The sequence below is a fragment of the Oncorhynchus tshawytscha genome, unplaced genomic scaffold (assembly GCF_018296145.1).
Source record: "Oncorhynchus tshawytscha isolate Ot180627B unplaced genomic scaffold, Otsh_v2.0 Un_contig_1952_pilon_pilon, whole genome shotgun sequence".
NCBI lineage: Eukaryota > Metazoa > Chordata > Actinopteri > Salmoniformes > Salmonidae > Oncorhynchus > Oncorhynchus tshawytscha.
Genome location: NW_024609807.1, coordinates 27501 through 42500, shown reverse-complemented (window position 1 = coordinate 42500; position 15000 = coordinate 27501). Strand labels below are relative to the sequence as shown.

Below are 15000 nucleotides of genomic sequence, written 5' to 3'. Positions count from 1 at the left end.
TATAACCAGTAAAATTGTAATTGTGTACTTTTAGAATCAACCTTTCTACACAGTATGGTATTGTATATACTAGTATTGGTTGAATGACGGTGTGTTTGGACACATGCCATTCTCTGGGCCTTAATGTTAGTTCCATGACCCTAAACAAACATTCTCTCACCACAGCATCAGGCATTTATGACTCTGGCTACTCAACAAGCTACACATTAAACCAGAGAGGGAGAGAGAGATAACTTTCTCATGCTCTATGTTCCCCAGGTACCTTACTGTTATTCTTTTTATGGCCCCAGCATTGTAAAGGCAGATATTCCTGACCTTGGGAGTTGGACTTTGCCATGTGACATTCTCAAAACACTTGGTACTATAGAAGTCAAACAGAACAGCAGGTTGCTGATCATCATCGTCAATACCTCAAATATCTTCCAGAAGGATGATGGACAATCAAAGGTTGGTTGATTCTCTGATATGGTTTCTTCTTCTAAGAGATTTGTTTTGGGGAGATCTTCCCATAACTCTTCATGCAGTCTCTTCACAAACTTCAAGCAACAGTGGGACTGAAATGTCTGTCAAATATCTAGGTTCTGTGAAGATCCTCAGTGGTGCTTTGACAAATCCATTGATGTTGGATTAGGTGGGGATTGGATAGTGGATCTGAAAACGTGCTGATCACCAGCATTTTGTCAAGAGAGTGCACAGCTGAATCACTGCTTTCTCTTTAATGAGCACTTAGTATAATGTACAGGATTGTCTTTATAGCTTTATGGGGATCATTAGGCTGAATGCTTTGGTTTTAAATGAATTAAACATTATACATTGTTGTTCGGAGGCGCCACAGACTGCAGATTTAAAACCGGTTGTCTACTAACTCATCTTGGCACTGGCACAGCTCCAGAACTCATAGCGTGGGACAGTCTCTCGTTTAGCAGTTTCTCCATGCACTCTCAGCACAGACAGACCGGTGGAAATACTACGGTGCGCGCACAAACACACACACTCTAGTCTACACACATTCCACAGACACTTGCAGACGCTTGTGTTACGCGGACTCGACTAGATACAGTTGCAGCTGGCGCTGCGAACTCAAGTCAACAAGAGGAAACATCCACGAGTCGTGACATCCTCGGAGTCGGCTCCGTTTACACATCCGTACTCCACTCGCATACTCAGACAGACACGGACCCTTTCGGGACAGCTTCAGTGTTACTGTCTACCTTTGCCAACTTTCTATTAACCAAGAAGGATTGAAACAAAGATGTTGATATAATTTTCCAGTGCGTGTTGGAGCACCTATATATTATCTTTGTGGCATGTTGTAGCGCACCGCCAGAGGAAGACAGCGACCATACACGTGGGTACCTTTTATAAACGTCCGCTGTGTAGCTTATTGACTTGATTTGCCTAACGTTAGTGGTGGTTGTCAACTCCGTCTGTAGCCATGATATAAAATTGTCGAATGATACCGTGCCTTGTTATAAATAGATATAATATATACCGAAATAGCGATGCAACACCAGAGCAGTAGCATAGGCTGTCCAGACTGTCTCCGGGATTGGTTTTAGGTGTGCGACCGCAGCGTTCCGGAGAGAGGTGAGACGTTGGCGGTTTCAGGGACTCGGGCAACCCCGTATGTCCTTTGACCTTGTCCTTTGTATCTTTTAGAGGGGACATATTGATATACTGTCAAAATGTCAACAAAAAACAACAATCTAAACGTGTTTGATGACAGAGACTAATGGAGTAGGGAGACAGTTGAGAGCTCTGGGACTGGCAGGGACACCTCAGGACTTCCTCTTCTAACCCTCTTCTGCATGTATGGTGAAGGTTTTGGCAAGGTAACGGTACAAGGGTGATGGAGTTCTCATTTTTATACTTCGACTTGATTTGATTTGATTAAAACAAACTTTAATGGATTAAAAAATGTAAAGAAGTAAAAGTAAAAAAAATATAAAATAAAATAAAGGGTTGGATAGAGGATATTAACCTGGTTTAAAGGGAAGGGTTGGATAGAGGATATTAACCTGGTTTAAAGGGAAGGGTTGGGTAGAGGATATTAACCTGGTTTAAAGGGAAGGGTTGGATAGAGGATATGATCCTGGTTCAAAGGGGTAGAGGATATGATCCTGGTTCAAGGGGAAGGGTTTGGTAGAGGATATGATCCTGGTTTAAAGGGGAAGGATATGTATTAAAGGGAAGGGTGGTTTAAAGGGAAGGATATTGGTTTAAAGGGAAGGGTAGAGGATATTAACCTGGTTTAAAGGGAAGGGTTGGGTAGAGGATATTAACCTGGTTTAAGGGGAAGGATTGGATTAACCTGGTTTAAAGGGGAAGGGTTGGGTAGAGGATATTAACCTGGTTTAAAGGGAAGGGTTGGGTAGAGGATATTAACCTGGTTTAAGGGGAAGGGGAAGAGGATATTAACCTGGTTTAAGGGGTTGGGTAGAGGATATTAACCTGGTTTAAAGGGGAAGGAAGAGGATATGATCCTGGTCTTTGGGTAGAGGATATTAACCTGGTTTAACCTGGTTTAAAGGGAAGGGTTGGGTAGAGGATATTAACCTGGTTTAAAGGGAAGGGTATTAACCTGGTTTAAAGGGAAGGGTTGGGTAGAGGATATTAACCTGGTTTAAAGGGAAGGGTTGGGTAGAGGATATTAACCTGGTTTAAAGGGAAGGGTTGGGTAGAGGATATTAACCTGGTTTAAAGGGAAGGGTTGGGTAGAGGATATTAACCTGGTTTAAAGGGAAGGGTTGGATAGAGGATATTAACCTGGTTTAAAGGGAAGGGTTGGATAGAGGATATTAACCTGGTTTAAAGGGAAGGGTTGGATAGAGGATATGATCCTGGTTTAAAGGGAAGGGTTGGATAGAGGATATGAACCTGGTTTAAAGGGAAGGGTTGGATAGAGGATATTAACCTGGTTCAAGGGGAAGGGTTGGGTAGAGGATATGATCCTGGTTCAAGGGGAAGGGTTGGATAGAGGATATGATCCTGGTTCAAGGGGAAGGGTTGGGTAGAGGATATGATCCTGGTTTAGGTTTAAAGGGTAGGGTTGGGTAGAAGATACCAACTACCAACCAGGTTTATGGTAAGGGTCCTTGATTAAAATGAGAAAGTAGGGGATGGAAACGTATTCTTCAGGATACTGGAAGGGGAGTGGTGGTTTGTGATTTTTGAGTGGTGGGATGAATGTTTGTGGTTATTGTTGATTTTGTTTGGGAGACAGTCAAGATGGACAGTACCTTTTTATATGGGGGATACAGGTAGATCTCCGATCTGGATTGATCAATACTGCCATGCCATCAATGAGAATTAAACTTAGTGAATGTGTATGCTGTAGGTTATGTGAGAATGAGCACCTGTATAGGTTAAGTAGAGTAGATCATTGGAGGGACTTATTGGCATAATATGACTGTTAGGCCTGTATCCCCACTGCCCTTAAAACAGCATCCCAGTAAGCGTTTTGATGTCTTCTGGACATCTCTTTTCGGTCCTCAGTCTTTCAAAAATATTTTTTAAATTTCATCCCCCAGGGATGTTGAATTTTGGTCCGGACCAAATCTGAACCAATCATAGACATCTATGTTTCACAGGTTTGGACAGCAGTGTACAGTAACTTAGTACAGTAAAGTATAGTGTACTCTATTGTACTCTACTGAATTAAACTATACTGTACTGTACTGAATTAACATGTACTCTACTGAATTAAACTATACTGTACTGTACTCTACTGAATTAACATGTATTGTACTGAATTAAACTATACTTTACTGTAGTGTACTCTAATGTACTGAATTACTGTACTCTACTCTAATTCAACTCTACTGTATTGTACTCGACTGAATAAAACTACCGTACTCTACTGTGCTAAACTGTGCCGTACTGTACTGTGATGTTCAAACTTGTGAAACAGCCTAGACGTCTATGATTCGTTCAGATTTGGATCTGGTCCGCACCGGCCAAATTTGTACTTGTTTGGGGGCGGAGCTCATTAGAATAATATCCAGAATGCTTTGCAAGTGTTTTTGTTTTTACATTTACATTTTGGTCATTCAGCAGACGCTCTTATCCAGAGGAACTTACTGCATGTGATAGATAAATATTTTGTTGCGATCTACAATTGGTTCCTCTTTCCTATTAAAACCTGTCTAAGCCAGAGGGTGGGGGTTCTACTAAGGATCATTTGGCTGTTTGATTTTTGAATTTTAAGACCCCTTGAAGAATAAAAAAAAAAACAGAAGAAAAATATGATTGGATGAATTTTTTGGGGGACCTTACTGCTATTAGCATATTCAAATGCATCGAATAATAGATTCACTACACGGAACAACAGATCAAAAGGAAGTTTGTTCTGAAGTGTCTGTCCAATATCTGAGAGATTTATGAAAGATCAGGATTTTTTACATGTATTTAACCCCTTATTCTTGTCACTAAACAGTCTCCATACCTCCGTTCGTTTCTTTCAACTGGTACCATGGGACCTTCAGACAAGTCTTGTGATAACTGTAATATAATGCTTACTTATTATAATTGAGAATGTATATCAGTTGAAATTTGGCCATGGAATCAATGATCGAAAAAATAAGTATTTTCAAATGCACCTGATTTCAACGTCCAGAAAATGGGTTATTTTCAATGTCCGGAAGATCCATATTTTCATCACCTAAAATGTACCTGATGTCAATGTCTGAAAAATAGTTGTGAAATATGTATTTTCAATGGCCTTTTGCTTATTGGGATATGGTTGTCCTCTTTAATGTGAGTTCGATAGGTTTATAGAAGTTCGCATCCTTCCTCTTGATCTGATTTATGTTGATTTATGCATTACCTGTCCACCCCTGCAGTGGCAGACTGTAACCAGCAGGTGGCGACCAAGTTCAGGAACTCTGGAATTAGAACTGTCACTTTTTTTTCCTACTCTTTCAAACTGTTTTACCTGCAGGCTGCATGCTCGGTTGGAAATAACACAGTTCAATATTTAGAAACACTGCACACTCCTTTTCAACTGGTCTCTTCTGCCTGAAATTACCAGTACAAGTATACAGCACTAACACTAGCTCATTATTATTATTATGTTGGGTGCTGTGGGTAGTAATGGTCAGGACTGAGTGTTGCCCTGGTGCCAGTCAGTGTGACTGGGATGAGTGAGTTAGTGTTGGGTGTCCTCCTGCATTATCTTGGACCAGGTTTAGTTTTCACTTGGGGAACTTCCTGCTATCTGTTTACACAGTGGTGATGGCAGGGAGCCCACTCATGTTACACTAGAGACCAGGTGGACAGAAGGGGGGGAGAGAGAGCGAGACGAGAGAGGGGAAGACTAGAGTGAGAGAACAATAGAGAAAGGAAGTCAAGAGGCACAGAATCCTAGAGCAGAGCCAGAGATGAGAGGGAGCAGCCGCAGCCCAGATGACATCTCCATACCAGGGTTTGTTCCTGGCACCAGAGAGGTTGGATGGAAACCTGTGGAATTGCAGACTAGAGCAGCAGACTTTAAGCAGGGGATTGGCTGTAAAGCTGCTGTGTGCCTTTCGGCTGTTCTGTCAGCTGTGACTGTGTGATGTGGTGTCCAGGACTAGAGCCTGGGACCGAGGCCAAGTCTGACTTCTGACTGGCCATTGGCCCAGAGTGGCAGGTGGAACAGGGGCTGTAGCCAGTAGCCAGACAGGTGACAGGAGAGAGAGGCCAGGAACATCAGAACACTCCATGGAGCAGAGTTGAGTCATAGCAGAGTCATTCTAGTGACTTGGGCAATGCATCATATTTCATTAAGTTCTACATAAATTATTTACTATACATGGCCTATATTTTTAGCAGGAACATTGTGAACAAATTAACAGCATATGTAGTTAGCCCCCTCCCTATAGTTACAGTAGAGATACCATCTTCTGTTTTAGATTCAGTCGAAACATTCTCTTCTCTGACTTATTCTGATGGTTCAGTTCATTGGGTATGATTACTGTCTGAAATATGAAGGGTTGGGAATATAGAAACATCAAGCATGTGTGATGTTTTGAGGTTTGAGTCGGGCACATCCTCGGCTACCTCGGCTAGACTCGTTCATGAGGACCCGTCGTCTGTTTTATGCGGAGGATCTCAGCACCTCTTTAGGCAGTTTGATGGAAGAGAATCAAGTGTCTCACTACAGTGTGTGTGGTGACTTACACCCCTATTCATTTAATTATAATATTTTATTGGGTAGGAGTGCTGAGCTGCCACCTCTCTGGCATCCGTCAGAAGGTACCCAGGATGCACCCTGTCCCCCTCCCTCTCTCTGTCTGCCTTGGAATATATTGATGTCTCTGGTTTGATCTCCAAACATTTTGGTTAGCCCTGCATTCCATGCTCTCTGTGACCTCCACTGTGATGAGAAACAGACGGACGGTCAACTAGAAGACTGGATTTAAGTCTATTATGTAAAACGCCTGATGCCTCTGAAAGGAAGATGAAGTAGTGTAGCTAATGTTGTAGTGTCAGACACTAGCTTTGAGTCTCTGAGAATGTAAAGTCCAAATCTCTGAGTAAACCACTACTGAAACATGTTTCCATGTGCCATCTGCTGTAGTAGAATGGCCCCTTTATTCCAATGGACTTGTTGACCTCAGTTCTTTGATCTAGTCGACAGAGACACACGCTACTCCTGTCTCTCAGTGGGGTATCAATCATTCTGCATCATAGCCTTTTGAACCCAGTTCAGTCTGTGTGGGGGGCTGTGTTGGGGGACTGGGCACAACAACCCAAAACACACACAGTCACGGAACACAGATTACAACTGAGGAGAAACAAAGAGGAGAGGAGGAGAGCGTTGCACACTAACCAACTGTTGGATCTCTGAGAGCGTCGCACGCTAACCAACTGTTGGATTCTGAGAACGTCACACGCTAACCAACTGTTGGATCTCTGAGAGCGTCGCACGCTAACCAACTGTTGGATCTCTGAGAGCGTCGCACGCTAACCAACTGTTGGATCTCTGAGAGCGTGCACGCTAACCAACTGTTGGATCTCTGAGAGCGTCGCACGCTAACCAACTGTTGGATCTCTGAGAGCGTCGCACGCTAACCAACTGTTGGATCTCTGAGAGCTCGCACGCTAACCAACTGTTGGATCTCTGAGAGCGTCGCACGCTAACCAACTGTTGGATCTCTGAGAGCGTCGCACGCTAACCAACTGTTGGATCTCTGAGAGCGTCGCACGCTAACCAACTGTTGGATCTCTGAGAGCGTCGCACGCTAACCAACTGTTGGATCTCTGAGAGCGTCGCACGCTAACCAACTGTTGGATCTCTGAGAGCGTCGCACGCTAACCAACTGTTGGATCTCTGAGAGCGTTGCACGCTAACCAACTGTTGGATCTCTGAGAGCGCGTTGGATCTCTGAGACGTCACGCACGCTAACCAACTGTTGGATCTCTGAGAGCGTCGCACGCTAACCAACTGTTGGATCTCTGAGAGCGTCCACGCTAACCAACTGTTGGATCTCTGAGAGCGTCGCACGCTAACCAACTGTTGGATCTCTGAGAGCGTCGCACGCTAACCAACTGTTGGATCTCTGAGAGCGTCGCACGCTAACCAACTGTTGGATCTCTGAGAGCGTCGCACGCTAACCAACTGTTGGATCTCTGAGAGCGTCGCACGCTAACCAACTGTTGGATCTCTGAGAGCGTCGCACGCTAACCAACTGTTGGATCTCTGAGAGCGTCGCACGCTAACCAACTGTTGGATCTCTGAGAGCGTCGCACGCTAACCAACTGTTGGATCTCTGAGAGCGTCGCACGCTAACCAACTGTTGGATCTCTGAGAGCTGTGATCACGCACGCTAACCAACTGTTGGATCTCTGAGAGCGTTGCACGCTAACCAACTGTTGGATCTCTGAATGCGTAGTGCACGCTAACCAACTGTTGGATCTCTGAGAGCGTTATTGTTGTATCTCTGAACGCAACCAACTGTTGGATCTCTGAGAGCGTACGCTAACCAACTGTTGGATCTCTGAGAGCGACTAACTGTTGGATCCAAAGGTTGTTGGATCTCTGAGAAAAAAAGAGCAGCACGCTAACCAACTGTTGGATCTCTGAGAGCGTTGCACGCTAACCAACTGTTGGATCTCTGAGAGCGTCGCACGCTAACCAACTGTTGGATCTCTGAGAGCGTTCACGTAACCAACTGTTGCACGCTAACCAACTGTTGATCTCTGAGAGCGTCGCACGCTAACCAACTGTTGGATCTCTGAGAGTGCGCAAGGGAACACGCTAACCAACTGTTGGATCTCTGAGAGCGTCAAACGCTAACCAACTGTTGGATCTCTGAGAGCGCAACCAACTGTTGGATCTCTGAGAGCTGTTGGATCTCTGAGATTTCTAACCAACTGTTGGATCTCTGAAGCGTCTGCACGCTAACCAACTGTGGATCTCTGAGAGCGTCGCACGCTAAATCCAACTGTTGGATCTCTGAGAGCGTGCACGCTAACCAACTGTTGGATCTCTGAGAGCGTCGCACGCTAACCAACTGTTGGATCTCTGAGAGCGTCGCACGCTAACCAACTGTTGGATCTAACTGTTGGATCTCTGAGAGCGTCCGTTGGATCTCTGAGAGCACGCTAACCAACTGTTGGATCTCTGAGAGCGTCGCACGCTAACCAACTGTTGGATCTCTGAGAGCTCTGTCGCAACCAACTGTTGGATCTCTGAGAGCTCCACGCTAACCAACTGTTGGATCTCTGATCTCTGATAACGTCGCACGCTAACCAACTGTTGGATCTCTGAGAGCGTCGCACGCTAACCAACTGTTGGATCTCTGAGAGCGTGTTCACGCTAACCAACTGTTGGATCTCTGAGAGCGTCGCACGCTAACCAACTGTTGGATCTCTGAGAGCGTCGCACGCTGGCCAACTGTTGGATCTCTGAGAGCGTCGCACGCTAACCAACTGTTGGATCTCTGTCGCACGCTAACCAAACTGTTGGATCTCTGAAGAAACCAACTGTTGGATCCTTTGAGGTGGATAGAGCCGCTAACCAACTGTTGGATCTCTGAGAACGTCACACGCTAACCAACTGTTGGATCTCTGAGAACGCTCACACACTAACCAACTGTTGGATCTCTGAGAGCGTCGCACGCTAACCAACTGTTGGATCTCTGAGAACGTCACACACTAACCAACTGTTGGATCTCTGAGAGCGTCACACGCTAACCAACTGTTGGATCTCTGAGAACGTCACACACTAACCAACTGTTGGATCTCTGAGAACGTCACACACTAACCAACTGTCAGTTCCCTACTGTGACGTGGTAGTTTGTTTTCCTCTTGCAGTGCTGGGTGAATGGTAGTGCAACAGGGGAAGAGGCCTTGGTACATGTTTGCCCCCTGTGGGTTATTGTTGTATGAAGTCATATATAGAAGTGTGAAGTGTATGAATCAGAGTTGAGATGAGGCGACTATGGGAAGGTTTAATACAATGCGTGAAAAAACAGAATCATTTTGCAATAAGAGTTGATGTAAAGAAATGCATTGGAGACTGAGATAGAACCATAGAGATGGAAAGACATCTCAACTTCGTGTCTGTGCCCTTATGGCATCTGACAGCATGGGCCATCTCCATTTTAAAGTTATACATTTTCTTCCTCTTTTGTGTTTGAAAAAAGTGAAAAGCTAATATTGTTGATTTACCGCCACCTACAGTGCTGGAGTCCTGAACCAAATCCTGAGTGTCATTTATTTATTTTGGCCACTAGATGGCGGTGATATAGCTTAAAGCCATTTCTAAACCATAACACCCAATTTGAATGCTCTGATAATTGGCTGATCGCTCCCAACCCATAGGAATCCCCACCCAGTTGACTACTTTACAATGGTGTAAGCGCTCAGTGGCAATGTCTGTGTTAAAACAGGTTATATCCAAGTTGAGTCCTCTAACCAACTCTATGGATAGAGCCTGTTCTGAACTGTGACTGGTGTGCTTTCTTGTTGTTTGTGAAAGATGCTGGCTGGACACCGGTCCCTAGGTCAAGTTCAGTCTCTGACCCCCACCCCTCACCTTTGACCCCTCACCTCGGATGGAAGAACGCACCCATTCCTTTAGGAGGTGAGAGACCACAAGTCACTGCCCCTCTCTCCGTACACACACACAGACACACACACACACACACAGACACACAGGTGTCACACACACAGACACACACACACAGTAGTCACACACAGACACAGACACACACACACACACATATAGATATGTCACACACACACACAGCACACACAGACACAGACACACACACATGCATACACACACACACATACACACACACACACACACACATACACACACACACACAGACACACATAGACACACACACAGACACACATAGACACACATAGACACAGACACACACACACAGACACAGACAGACACAGACACACATAGACACACATAGACACAGACACACACACACAGACACAGACACAGACCATTTAGATTCCCCAGTGTTCCAGTAGGGGAGGGTGGGGTCAGTGTCGTAACTCCACATGAGGACACGGAGGTCCGGATCTCTGGAATTTCTTCTAAGGAGATTGTTTTATTAAATAAATATATATTTAGTTCATAATAAAGAACAAATCCATTACAGGTCGACATGTCAATATTACTTCCATAAACAGTGCTTTGTTCGTTACGTTCTCCTGCCTCCTCCTGATTGGTTCCCCAGAGTCAAACGGCTAACTCCGCCCTCCACAGGACTGAGACGTGAACTGAACTTCCGAAGCTTACAGTCGGCTCAACTAGGCAACTAGAGGCTGCTGACAGTGTGTTTGCGGCAATTTTAGAACTGTCCAGTGACTACCTCCGTGTCTACAGACACCCACCCACCCACACAAACACCCACCCACCCACACAAACACCCACCCACACACCCACACAAACACCCACCCACACAAACAAACAAGCAAACACCGACTCACGAGTGCACAATTGGTACATAGTCGCTAATAGATATGTCAGTCAGGTGTCTAGCTGCCTGCCTGCAGAGACTTCTAGTGTCGTAGTGTTGGTACATAGTCGCTCTATGTCAGTCAGTCAGGTGGTCTAGCTGCCAGAGACTTCTAGTGTTGTAGTGTTGGTACATAGTCGCTAATAGATATGTCTGGTCAGGTGTCTACTGAACCAGAAGGATGAAGTGAGTAGTGTTGAACGCTCTGGCTGGTATTACTGAACCAGAAGGATGAAGTGAGAAGCTAACGTCTGGCAGGTATTACTGAACCAGAAGGATGAAGTGAGAAGCTAACGTCTGGCTGGTATTACTGAACCAGAAGGATGAAGTGAGAAGCTAACGTCTGGCTGGTATTACTGAACCAGAAGGATGAAGTGAGAAGCTAACGTCTGGCTGGTATTACTGAACCAGAAGGATGAAGTGAGAAGCTAACGTCTGGCTGGTATTACTGAACCAGAAGGATGAAGTGAGAAGCTAACGTCTGGCTGGTATTACTGAACCAGAAGGATGAAGTGAGAAGCTAACGTCTGGCTGGTATTACTGAACCAGAAGGATGAAGTGAGAAGCTAACGTCTGGCTGGTATTACTGAACCAGAAGGATGAAGTGAGAAGCGAACGTCTGGCTGGTATTACTGAACCAGAAGGATGAAGTGAGAAGCTAACGTCTGGCTGGTATTACTGAACCAGAAGGATGAAGTGAGAAGCGAACGTCTGGCTGGTATTACTGAACCAGAAGGATGAAGTGAGAAGCTAACGTCTGGCTGGTATTACTAAACCAGAAGGATGAAGTGAGAAGCTAACGTCTGGCAGGTATTACTGAACCAGAAGGATGAAGTGAGAAGCTAACGTCTGGCTGGTATTACTGAACCAGAAGGATGAAGTGAGAAGCTAACGTCTGGCTGGTATTACTGAACCAGAAGGATGAAGTGAGAAGCTAACGTTAAACGGAGCAGAAAAATACTTTCTTTCCAGAGGGTAGGCTACTGAGACAGTGATGTGGTGCTCAGTGGTGAGGCTGCAATGCAAATCAAATCAAATCCCGAAGCAGACACAGAGAGAGGGGTTAGTACAGTGGTTACCAAACTTGGGGTCGGGGCTCCATGTAGGGTCCCCTCAGAAAATCTGTACGAATTGTCAAACAAGTTAGGAACTTACATGTTTCAATATGGACATCTCAACATGGCCTATCTCGCCAATAAGGCCTACATTACAATGATATCAACATGGCCTATCTCGCCAATAAGGCCTACATTACAATGATATCAACATGGCCTATCTCCCCAATAAGGCCTACATTACAATGATATCAACATGGCCTATCTCCCCAATAAGGCCTACATTAAAATGATATCACCATGGCCTATCTCCCCAATAAGACCTACATTAAAATGATATCACCATGGCCTATCTCCCCAATAAGACCTACATTACAATGATATCAACATGGCCTATCATAAGGCCTAAAATGATATCATGGCCTATCTCCCCATTGCCTATCTCCCCAATAAGGCCTACATTACAATGATATCAACATGGCCTACCTCCCCAATAAGGCCTACATTAAAATGATATCAACATGGCCTATCTCCCCAATAAGGCCTACATTACAATGATATCACCATGGCCTATCTCCCCAATAAGGCCTACATTAAAATGATATCACCATGGCCTATCTCCCCAATAAGGCCTACATTACAATGATATCAACATGCAAACAGTACAGGTAAATGTCCTAAGTTTAATTTCGTCAGGTAAATGTCCTAAGTTTAATTTCGTCTCTGATGTTGCGTGTCAGTATTTCCCTCCTTTCAGGGGTGTAGTATCACAACTGTAAAACTAGCCCACCGCACCTCTCTAATTCAGAGGGGTTGGGTTAAATGCAGAAGACACATTTTGGTTGAAATGAGCTTCAACTTTTTTTTAAGTCCTGGGGGACGACGACAATTCCCCCGCTTGTTACTTCATATCCCAGAGATAACGCCTCGCGTTACGATTGGGAAGAAAACACTTCAGTTTGCTCAACTTGCCATTGCCTTAACCACTTGCTCAGCTTACCCCATGGCCATTGGCTCAATTTACCCCAAGGCAAACATATGCATAATATTAGCCCACACAGCTATAATGATGACCTTTCATGCCAGGTTTAGGTCCTCGTATTGAAGTTTATATAGACCCCAACTGATGTATAGAACAATCTTAAAATGATCTACTTTGGTTTAGATCATGAACCCTCGAACACAATACGTTAATTTGACTTTGTGAAAACAGTTTTTTGGACCTAACTTGCTTACCACTTTTTCCATGTGGTTTGTTCCTTCACAGACTCCATGAAATGATGACATCCTTCCTAAATATTTGGTCAAATAATCCTCTTTTCTGTATAGTTTCCTAGAAACAAGGATGGCTCAATGTACCCCTTTTTAACTCAACTTACGCCATTCTCCCCTATGTGTTTTATCATCATGAGAGATCTGATACAGACTAGTCTAACATCCCCTTCAACTCTTAACTCAACACACGTGTCCCACAGTTGCTCACAGGGAGCTGGGAACACTTTGAAGCTTCTCCCCCATTGGCTGTTTCTATTCAATTTATCAGGGATTCTGGACCCCCCTATAGGTTCATATAGTGCCTTCTGTCCTCGTTCAGAATTGAACAAACACACTTGGGCTAACCTCCTCCTACCTGTCTCCCGTACAAACCTCCTCCTACCTGTCTCCCGTACAAACCTCCTCCTACCTGTCTCCCGTACAAACCTCCTCCTACCTGTCTCCCGTACAAACCTCCTCCTACCTGTCTCCCGTACAAACCTCCTCCTACCTGTCTCCCGTACAAACCTCCTCCTACCTGTCTCCCGTACAAACCTCCTCCTACCTGTCTCCCGTACAAACCTCCTCCTACCTGTCTCCCGTACAAACCTCCTCCTACCTGTCTCCCGTACAAACCTCCTCCTACCTGTCTCCCGTACAAACCTCCTCCTACCTGTCTCCCCGTACAAACCTCCTCCTACCTGTCTCCCGTACAAACCTCCTCCTACCTGTCTCCCGTACAAACCTCCTCCTACCTGTCTCCCGTACAAACCTCCTCCTACCTGTCTCCCGTACAAACCTCCTCCTACCTGTCTCCCGTACAAACCTCCTCCTACCTGTCTCCCGTACAAACCTCCTCCTACCTGTCTCCCGTACAAACCTCCTCCAACCTCTCTCGTACAAACCTCCTTCTACCTGTCTCTCGTACAAACCTTCTCTTACCTATCTCCCGTACAAACCTTCTCTTACCTATCTCCCGTACAAACCTTCTCCGACCCGTCTCCCGTACAAACCTCCTCCTACCCGTCTCCCGTACAAACCTCCTTCTACCTGTCTCCCGTACAAACCTCCCCCTACCTGTCTCCCGTACAAACCTCTCCCTACCTGTCTCCCGTACAAATCTCCTCCTACCTGTCTCTCGTACGAACCTCCTCCTACCTGTCTCTCGTACGAACCTCCTCCTACCTGTCTCTCGTACAAACCTCCTCCTACCTGTCTCTCGTACGAACCTCCTTCTACCTGTCTCTCATACAAACCTTCTCTTACCTATCTCCATACAAACCTTCTCCTACCGATCTCCCATACAAACCTTCTCTTACCTATCTCAAACCTACTCTTACCTATCTCCATAAAAACCTTCTCCTACCGATCTCCCATACCAGTGCCTTCTGTCCTCGTTCAGAATTGAACAAACACACTTGGGCTAACCTCCTCCTACCTGTCTCCCGTACAAACCTTCTCTTACCTATCTCCCGTACAAACCTTCTCCGACCTGTCTCCCGTACAAACCTTCTCCTATCTATCTCCCATACCAACCTTATCCTACCTGTCTCCCATACAAACCTTCTCCTACCTGTCTCCCATACAAACCTCCTCCTACCTGTCTCCCGTACCAACCTCCTCCGACCTGTCTCCCGTACAAACCTTCTCCTACCTATCTCAAACCTTCACTTCCCTATCTCCCATACAAACCTTCTCCTACTAATCTGCCATACAAACCTTCT

The 15000-nt window shown here is 45.2% G+C and overlaps 1 protein-coding gene across 8 annotated transcripts in view; it reads left to right on the top strand.

The window, feature by feature from the left end:
• Window positions 1-160: 160 nt before the first annotated feature.
• The window catches only part of LOC121845962 (proline-rich protein 5-like), a gene marked incomplete at its 3' end in the record, with an annotated part of 42306 nt that continues 27466 nt past the window's right edge, over window positions 161-15000 (top strand). Inside the window, 3 exon segments of one of the 8 annotated variants that reach the window (XM_042318515.1) lie at window positions 802-1348; window positions 1660-1832; window positions 9965-10069. In XM_042318515.1, coding sequence (XP_042174449.1) covers window positions 10041-10069 — 29 coding nt within the window. 8 annotated transcript variants of the gene reach the window in all.